The following is a 10427-nucleotide window of genomic DNA, read 5'->3' on the forward strand; positions in this document are numbered from 1 at the left end:
CTCGTCACAAATTCCAAAAATTTATTTTTAATTTCTTCTCGTTTAAGTCTAGTAAATATAGCCTGGGATTTTTTAAATTTGATTAGGTTTTCTGAGTTTGAATGTTTATTGAAATTAGTTCGTGCTGTTTTCTTATTCTGCCAAGCTTGTTCTACTTTCTCTGTCCACCAGAATTTAGGGATATATTTATTTTTTGTTTTATTATTTTTATAAATTTTTTCAACCATTTTTTGAAAGTCGTTTATATCATTTATATTGGATAAATTTAATTTACTTATGTCTTCTTTTATTTTCTTATTATTGTATACATATTCCGGTTTTGTATTCTCACTGTTTTGATGTGTAAATTTGATTTGAATAATTAGATGATGACTTCCTATACTTTCATCCAATGTTTTCCATTCTATATCATTGTAAATACTAGCAGTAGCTAATGTTATATCGATTGCTGTTGCTTTTTTATTAAGTTCTAATGGTTTGAAGGTTTTTGATCCATCATTGAGTATCAAAACGTTATATGTGTTGATTTTATCCATTATAGCATTACCTTTCGTGTCGTGGTAATCATTGCCCCAGGCGAAGTGATGTCCGTTCCAGTCACCACCGATTATAACTTTTTTAAAGGGTTTTACCGTTTCAAATATTTTAGTTAAATCGTCTTCTAAATCTTGGATTGTTATAGATGGTTTAATATACAATGAAACCAATACCAAATCCAAACGAACCACCTTAATACCAACGACTTGCGTTGAATTAGACATACCATTGAATTTAATATCAAGATATCCCCAATCTTCCCTTAAAAATATACCTGTTCCTCCATAAGTATCATCTCTGGATTTTAGAAACTTGTGGTATCGTGAAATGTTATACTTACTCGTTCCTTCTAGTTCATGTTTAGTCCATGTTTCTGATAGCAAGGCTGCTGAATAGTCGCCACTACGTAGCAACCTGCACAATTCATCTTTGTGTTTAGATAGGCTTTGTATGTTCAGTTGTACCATTTTAAACGCACCCATTGCTGAAAAAATTAAAATATGGTGTTATCTAATTTAAAATGTCTTTTGGATACTTCCTTTATGGTTTGTTGTAATTCCTGCGACATCTCGCTATTTTGGACTAAATCGCTGTAGAAGTTCATAAGCATCCCACGCATGTTTTGCTCCGCTGTTTCCTTCGCTGCTTTTCTGGCCTCTGATGTGATGTTTTCCCATCGTTCCTGCTCTGTCACCGTAAATGGGTTATGCAGCCCCATTCCTCTTTCGTTGGCAGCTTTACCTGTATTGGGCGTTATTATCCTGGTTGGTGCTCGATTGTCCTTGTCCGTCCTTAACCGCTTCTCCTTGATGTCGTTGTTTTGTAGTTTCTGTTGTACAATTTCCTGTGAATGTCCTTCTTTTGGTGATGTATCCATTCTCCGCTTCGGTATTGCTCCTGTTGCTGTCTTCTTCGCGAACTTTCCTGCCGTCATTTTGGCGAAGCTCTCTGCCGGTGTTGGGTCCATTGTAGATTCCGCTAAAGCTTCGTAAATGTTGCTTGTTAGAACCGGTGCAGCTAGCTCTCGTGCTTCGACGTATGTCAGACTTCTCTTCGCCATTAGGGATTTTATTGTTCGCTGTTTCTCTTTTTCTGGGCATATTGCATCGACTGTTCGATGGTTCGCAGATTTGCAGTACAGACACTTCATGTCATTTGCACAATGTTTGTAGCTCTCCTCTTCATCGTGTATTTCCGAACAGTTGGCACAGCGTCGCTTACCTTTGCAATTTTCGGTCTTATGGTTGAAACGATGACATTTTTGGCAAAACAGAACCTTCTGGATGAATGGACTAATCCTCTGGGTGCAGCAGAAAAGTTTGACCTTCTCCGGTAACTGCTTCGCTCGAAATGTCACACTCACTCGGTTGGTTGGTCTAGATCTCCCTTCCACAAATTGATTTAAGCGATAGACATCTACCACTTGATAGTCGCACTCAATCTCTTGCTTGATTTCCTCCACCGAAATGTCAGTTGGGATTCCCGCCAAAACACCGGTAACGCACAGCAAGTGTCGTGGTATGTACGCCTTGTATCCACATTCTTTCACTCGTTCATCTCCGACGAAAAGGTTTGCCTTCTTGTAACTGTTCATAAACACAATTATTTTGTTGCGTCCAAGATACTTGAGCTCGATGACATGATGTCGATACTTGTCCATTTTCCGAATTACCGATCCCAAAGAGAATTTGTTGATTTTCTCAGCATTTGCACTTTCCACGTAGATTCTGTATGGTCCATCATCTTGAACCGTATACAGGTAGTTTTCCTTGTTTCCAGTCGATTTCCGTGTATCCTTTGGGTTGTCCATTTCCGTTTCGCTTTGTTCTCCGGGATCCGCTGGGGGCGGATCGCCTCCACCTTCCATCATCTTCACTCCTCCTTCAAGTGTCCGCGTTTGGTATTCTCCTCTGGTAGATTCCAAAAAAACTCCGCTCCGACTTCAATTCAATTCGTCAAAAGTCTCTTGCTTATATCCACTAAAGCCTTGTCACTGAAAAGATTGAAAAAATCCTTAAAACACGCTTTTAATTTCACACCGTGCGAAAACTTAACCGTTCTCCTTGGCGGGAAAAAACAGAATGATCAAAGCGCCATAACCAATAGTTTCATAACTGAGAACTGTCATACAAGTAAAGTTTTCAACTTGTGTAAGAAATAAAACTGTCACTGACTTACTTTTTTTTGATTCTGTCCCACTGTGCGGTGGAGTCAAGTCGAAAAGCCTTTTTTCATAAAGATATGTGCTTTCCTCGCCGTGATAGAACCTGCTCAATTTTTACCTCCAAATGCTCAATACAATTCTCTTAGAATATTTACGAAGATATATGAAAATTCATTTCAACGTAAACTGTCCCTGGCAGCACTGCTCCATCGGAATCCAATCAGACTAATTGCAATAACTTCAGTTCCAGAGCTGATCCTTGTTACTGTTAATACCTAAAGGAAATGTTACTATTGCCTACAGCCTTACTTGTTTTTGTGAACAAATCTTACCTCAATCAAAAATTATAGCTGTTTAAAAACGTTGTTGTCCATAAACAACATGGGCATGAATGGGTTAAAAAGCTTTCGCGTCTAGTTAAAAAAATTGAAATTATTTTGCATGGTGACGCTATTACCCAGTAGAGTTCAGCCGCAAATGAACTGGAATTCTGGCTGGTTCCAGTTCGTATTCCGGCTCCAGTGACACAACCGATTCCAGTTTCTAAGTAGAATCGGTTGTGTCACTGGAGCCGGAATACGAACTGGAACCAGCCAGAATTCCGGTTCATTTCCGGCTGAGCTTAACTGGGTAGCATAACATTCATATATTAACACGCCGATCGCACATTGGAGTTAGAGAATCAAACTAATTCAATGTAAGACTCCTATCTCTTTTATGCATGTTACATAGTTTTCTTAAGCCTATCACGTTATATATATATATATATATATATATATATATATATATATATATATATATATATATATATATATATATATATATATATATATATATATATATATATATATATATATATCTATATATATATATATATATATATATATATATATATATATATATATATATATATATATATATATATATATATATATATATATATATATATATATATATATATATATATATATATATATATATATATATATATATATATATATAATGAATTTATATTCTTGATTTTGATATTTTTTCTGTTACCTTTACGTATTTTTATTATTTCAACTAACTGTTGACTGACATAAAGAAAGAAATTAGGGTTATGAGTTGCAAAGGATAAAAAACTAAAAATGTAGCGAGGACAATTTAATTTAAAAGTTAATCGTTTTAGAAAAGAATATATGAGTTTCTTGCATGGAAGATAGCGGAAGGCGATGATGTGATAAAGCGGAACGTGGTGTGGTTTGGCTTGAGCTCTACTAAAGAATCCACTAAATAGGGTTTGGTTTCCAGCTATGCAGCGCATACACTAAACAACATGTTTAAAGTCTTAGTGACTCCGCTAGCACAATAAATATGTTCTACGGGCCCAATAGGGCGGAGATGTATATTAATGTATAGAGATTCGACATTCCTCTTACTGTCACACGAATGAAATCACGACACATTGAACCCGTTGATACTTCAGGGATGATCAAGTGCAACCACTTTCCCAGAACTCCATTGTCCAAATATGTTTGCCAACTAAGTAAAATTTTTGGGGACTTTTTTAAGACTTTAAAAATGTTTGACAATAGAATATTCCTAACGGACTGGACTAATGGGCAGAACATATCTAAACATTACCTTTGGTTTGGGGTTTTTACTAAACTGCTGCGAAATCTTTTTAAAAATATTGGAACGAAGTTTGCCAGTTTAAAACTAAAGTTTGCATAAAATTTAAAACAAATTTCCAGGTGAACATTTTTGTGACCATCCATTTTTCAATGAACTATAATTTGGGAATAGGTCAATCAATTTATTTTTTCAATTCGTCACATCAGAACTTTACTAAATTGACAAAAATACGTAGGCCGGAATACAATCCACGCAATGCTTCTATTACATTCAATACCGCCTATTACCGTGCAACCAAGCAGAACGTACACGGCGTCTGTCTAGATGAAGGCACATCGATTGATGTTTGCTTTTTACCGAAGACTACATATTAAGAAGACTGATATCTCTTTCCTTCCCCCCTAAAGACGAGTAGCGACAGAGGTTACAGTGCCTCTATTGGAGAACGGTAGGAAGCTTAACGTAAAAGTGTATATGTGTGTGTGCATCACTATGGGAAGTACCACCTTCACCCGCAAACGGCGTTGCTGTTACTGTCTCCAGATTCTGGACAAAGTTGCCAGTCTTCTTGATATGTAGTCTTCGTTTTTACTCTCGGTGCAGAGACGTGGTGTATAGTGGCGCGTGTCAGTGTTCGTTGATTAACTCTCACAGAGGAGGTGTACCCAATCGGCTGTGAACACAGCTGGACTGGCATTGGTTGCACGATGATGGTGCTGATACTTTGGTGATGGACGAGGGATACCGAATGCCGATTAGTGACTTGCGTCATGAGTCAAATTACATGGAATACGGGGCTCAAGCACTATATTCTGCTAGAACATTGCCATTCTGGGAAAAATACCTAAGTAGTCCATAATCCAATTCGCGCTATGCTCCTATTGTATTCAGTACCCCCTATTACCATGAGAGACTGAACCGGCTGGGAGTTGAGATTTTGCTTTGTGCGTTTCATCGTGAATGTTGCTCGCTATCGCCGCAGGTAAGGTCATTTGAAAGCCGAAGAGTGAGGTACCTGGTATCAAAATCAATACTTTGGAATGGTAGTCCGTAGGAGGTCATAGAAATACGGACTATAAGGGCATATTCAGAAGTGTTTCAATTTTAGATTCAAAATTTTGACAGTGCTATAATATAAAACTGAAAATTTTAAAACTAGAACTTGCTGTCGCCAGCAGCAGTTTTAGCGGGCGTTCTATTCAGTTTAAAATTCATGTCTCGCCATGCCTTCAGCGTCACTGCTTTCAAGTTTATTTGCCCCCAGTCTATCGGGTCTAAGTGTCTGCGCTGAGTACTCTACATGTATTTAAAACACAGTTCTAAACGTGTTTTAAAATCAGCAACAAATAAAACGGCGTTGTATAACAGTTTTAAATTTTTAAACAAAACTATTCGAAATAATAAAACAAAATGCTAAGCTGGGGATGTGAATGTTTCAGTTCCAGTTCTACTTTGAAACTCCTAAAATAAAATGCTCCTGAACATGCCCTAAGCCAGTTTATGCCAATGCGGTATACGAATTAACTTGAACAAGTGCGTATTCTTTGCGGACCAAACAGAGTATTACGGTTATGTTCTCAACCGCCATGAAATATGCAAAGTGCAACAGAAAATCGACGCGGTACAGAAAATGCCCACTCCCGAAATCAATAGCAAGTTCGATCCTTCGTTGGGTTAGTGAATTATTACGGACGTTTTCTTCTTTATCTGAACATGGGTAGATACCCATTTAATAGACTAATGCGAAACGACATGCCTTTCCAATAGTCAATGTCGTACGAGGAATGCTTTAGAAAAGTGAAACAGACGCAATCTTTAAGTTTTCTAGTACATTCCAATCCCGAGTTACCAGCCGATGCATCACCTTACGGAGTTGGAGCCGTGCTAAGCCACTTTCTGCCGGACGGATCAGAGCGGCCGATACAATATGCGTCACAGACCTTGAATGAGACTCAATGTAAATGCAAACAAGTTGATCGGGAGGCGTACGCATAATTGTTTTCGGAACTCAACGGTTCCACCAATATTTGTATGGGCGCAAGTGCGTGCTCTACACGGATAATGAGTCTGGCAGCATACCACCCACTTTGGGGGTATTCGTATGAAGTCACTTGTCAAAGGTTTTGTCTGGTTGGAACTAATCGACAGGAATATTGAAGAGTTGGTCAATAACTGCTGGTCTTGTCAGGTTATACGTCCTAATCCTGAAAAAGAACCTTTTCATTGCTGTGATCCTGCTACACAGCTATTCGAAAGAGTACACGTTGGCTTCGCTGGACCGTTCATGGGAAAGTATTTTATTGTTTTTGTCGACGCATACACTAAATGACCAGAGATAAAGATTTTGCGGGTCATAACGACCACTAAAACTATCAATGCCTGCAACGAGTCTATGGAATACCTTGCGTGTTGTTCAGCGATCTTGATGCTCAATTCACTTAAGGTGAGTTCCAGAGATTCCTAGAATAGAACGGTATTTTCCACAAAATGGGCGCACCGTACCATGCAGCGACAAAGGTAGAAAGGTTCATCCAGACCTTCAAATACAAAATGAAAGCCCTTCAATGTGACAAATCGAGAATGCACGTGGTATTTTACAACATTCTGTAAGGCAATACACCCCTCTACCGGGAAGTCCCTTTTTATGATACTCCTCTATCGCCAAATTCGTTCTCGCCTTGATTTGATGGTACTGTCCCTACGTACTCGGAGGAGACTTATCCCAAAGTACGAGTTATTCCCGAGAGAGGAAGAGTTGCAGCTCGTAATTTCCAAGATAACTGAAAGTGGAAATACGGACATGACCTCGCGAAGCTAGGAAAGCTGCACCACATGGTACAGTTGGACGATAACCGTATATGGAAGTGGCATATCGACCAACTACGTGAAGTGGGTCCGAACCTACAAAACAATCGCAGTCTAGCAAAGATACCAAATTTGCCAAACGTGCCTCGACAGCCCGTAACCGTTACTACCGTTCCGAATAGCATTACTGTGCCGACTTCCCACAAACCGTCTAGATCTACAAACCCACGTCCACCAAGTTCGAAGGCTGAGCCAGCTGTGTTGCCTCCAGTACAAGATCTAATATCAAGTGTTGCATATTATGGACTAGGTTCAGGGCTGTATCATCAAATGCCGAGAAGGTCCACGCAAGTGGTAAAAGCACCTAAGAGATTAGATCTTTAATGTAAATCGTAAGGGGGAAAACTGTCATATATTCACCTTGCCATATGCCATATTGGGTTGGTGGGATATTAAAATATGGCCATTTTACTTAGGTACCAATTACTTATTGAACATTCCCATTTTTCAAGCAAACTTTGGTTTAAACTGTGAATCTCATAAAGCGGCGAAATTTTTCGTGAAAGTTCGTGAAACATGGTTATTCCGTCGAGTAGAAAACCCTCTTAATTAAAATACTCAACGCAGGGGTTAGGTATTTTATACATAGAATGCGTATGCAAAGTTTGAAATAAATTGGTTAAGTAGTTTTTGAATGGCAGTTAACATCGTAAATCGTGTTTTTTCCAAAAACTTTCTACAAAAAGCTTCGTCACAGAGGCGCTTGTCGATATTTTTGCATGGAAAAATTCCAGAATTTAATTGAAATGATACATTATAATGTACAAAAGTTTTGATCAATTCGCTTCACCCAAATTTAAGCATAAGCATAAGCATAAGCATAAGAGATCGCCCGTAGTTGCTACACCGTTATTGACCAGAACCAAATTAGGTTGCAAAATGTTCATTGGAACAACATGCTTGGGAATAACATAATGAGCCACATTGTACAATCTATTCTGATCCCTGCATGCTGATCAACACAAACGCCGGCTACGTCCGAATGCAGATCTTCTGGGAAAGGAAGGAACGTTAGTCCGATACATGATGCTACTAGAGACCGAGGAATCCTCTGCATCTCCACATGTATCACGGGAAGGGGAGAGTTGTTATTAAATGTGTCAGTAGCGTTATCATGTAATAATTGCTCTGGGCAGCCGGCTGCCGAGAATTTGGGAAATTTATCATTTGTTGCATTAATACGATTAGCAAAATGAGCACCTTGAACTCCGGATAGCCGTCGATAAGGAGCACTGCTTATATTTTTTAATAATATACAATCACGCGACGAATTTGTTCGTGGTTTCTATCGTGTCGGTGCTGATTTTACCCGGCGATCGTTTGAATAAAATGCGGAATCTTATACAGAAGGTTCATCAGACTCTTTCATAGGTGTCGCGGAGTTAGTGGTTTGAAAGGGAATAGGGTCTAGGATTCGCTTCCAACCCCACACTGCCGACCGTGGGAGTATTGCCTAGAAAAGCTAATCTTATCTGCGTAATGGGCCGGATCACTATTTATTGCGACATTATTTGGACTAATTTTGCTATTCCGTCTCTACGATATATTTTTGGGTTGCAAACTACCGAGTGATAACACGTTATACAGACAAAGAGTTATGATAGTTCGAGATGTTATAAATCAACGAAAGTATTTCCTATTTTCCTTATTGGATTGTTTGTGAACACGTATACGAACGATTATATCGAACATTGAAGGGAAATCGTTAACCCGATGCACGGGCCTGTTACCAATAACGGAACTTGAAATGAGACTTGCAAGATCACCAAAACAGATGCGGCGAACCTTCAGTACGCATCGACAGCAGTCAAATCAAAGTCCCATTGGAGCCAACCCCCGAACAACAAATTCGTCTTTACGGTATTGTCTTCCCGGCCAGATCCGCTCGCACCCCCTCACTCTGCCACCACCGGCAGAAGGCCAACAGCACCCAGTCGTCGCCTGTCCAAGGACCAAATGTCATCAATAGACCCAGACTCGCGTGGGGGCATGAGATAGAATTGAACTCTAACCAATGAACATGACAGAAAAACACTTATTCTTCGTGCGGACATAACTGAAGGTAATTGCCAACCGGTCCCCGATCCCTCTCGCGAATTGTCAATTCTCAAACATTATACATGATTGAAGTCATCATTCTACTCAAACAAGGCCATGTGCTCTCCCTAAGCACATTGAATATTCTGTGGATCAGTTCCCCCGTTGGTAAAACAAACCCCAAACATAGAAATTAGTTTGCTCAGTCCAAAGAAAAGTTAGCCGACCGGCGGATACGTGTTTTTTACAGTGCCATCACATCAACGAACGCCCAAAATTTACATGCGACAAAATATCTGCAATCCCGAATATAAAAGAATCACAACCTCTACTCATTTGCAACAAAACAAGAAAGCAATAAAAACAGTTGAATATCCAAGAATATTCAAAGATAGCACCGCCGACACCGGTGACAAGGGACGCGAACGAAATTAACTGAGCACCGATCGGCTGGTTTGCCACCTATTTTTCAGGTGAAGAATTTTGGGGCGACACCTGGTAGTCGCTAGTCGCTTGTGAAACACCAATTATTTGAATGTCAAATTTCCCTATCGCCGCACTTTTTCACTTTTCGGATCGAATTTTATTTTCCGAAAAACCACTTTTCACTACTTCTAGAAAGTACACCGTGTTTCTAGATGTTTTCTGTGCACTCCCACTGTCCTTGCATCGGGAATCGACGGCCCGTAATGCGAGGAAAAGACTAGGGTTGCCACCTCTGGAGAGGCTTTGACCCGGAGATTTTCACTGACCTTTCACTTTTGAGTGGAACTAGACAGAAATTGGAATCAAAGCGATCGCTCGGCATTTTAGAGCACTTTAATCGATTTTTATTACTACGTTAAAATAAAGCTGTAAATTTTTCACGTTTGAGGACGATTTGTTCGGTTTACTCTGGTGTAGTATATCACTTCCCCGACAAAGTGCCAAGAATACAAAAGCACCAGCTTCTCTCGCTGTGGAGGATAAGTCGAACGAGCATTATTCTCCTCCATAACTAACCGGAAAAGTAGAGTAAAGGAGGCATGGCCGCGGTATTACATGGGGAGCACTATGTGATGTCGGTTATTCATCACCAGAGGTCGCAACAAGGGGGCGAACCTAACAAACAGTTAAGGATCGCTGAAGGAGTAGCAACAACACCGGAAGAACTCGTTTGATGTTGACATAGTCATTTGGATTAGAACAAATCTGTCAAACCTTGATG

General features: G+C 39.5%; 1 protein-coding gene across 1 annotated transcript; it reads right to left on the minus strand.

Moving 5' to 3' along the window:
- Positions 1 to 1030: 1030 nt before the first annotated feature.
- LOC131683653 (uncharacterized) lies at positions 1031 to 2407 on the minus strand. Its single transcript, XM_058965812.1, has 2 exons — positions 1279 to 2407; positions 1031 to 1224 (listed from the first exon to the last, which is right to left on the minus strand). The coding sequence occupies exons 1-2, from the start codon at positions 2405 to 2407 to the stop codon at positions 1031 to 1033; spliced, it is 1323 nt and encodes a 440-aa protein (XP_058821795.1).
- Positions 2408 to 10427: the final 8020 nt, after the last annotated feature.

Source organism: Topomyia yanbarensis, chromosome 2, assembly GCF_030247195.1.
Source record: "Topomyia yanbarensis strain Yona2022 chromosome 2, ASM3024719v1, whole genome shotgun sequence".
Lineage (NCBI taxonomy): Eukaryota > Metazoa > Arthropoda > Insecta > Diptera > Culicidae > Topomyia > Topomyia yanbarensis.

What these genes read in the sequence shown, in the direction of transcription:
- LOC131683653 (XM_058965812.1), bottom strand. Translation starts at nt 2,407, where the DNA reads ATGATGGAAGGTGGAGGCGATCCGCCCCCAGCGGATCCCGGAGAACAA. An exon ending in GATAATAACGCCCAATACAG is followed by an intron (nt 1,225 to 1,278) that starts GTAAAGCTGCCA and finishes TTACGGTGACAG; the next exon opens with AGCAGGAACGATGGGAAAAC.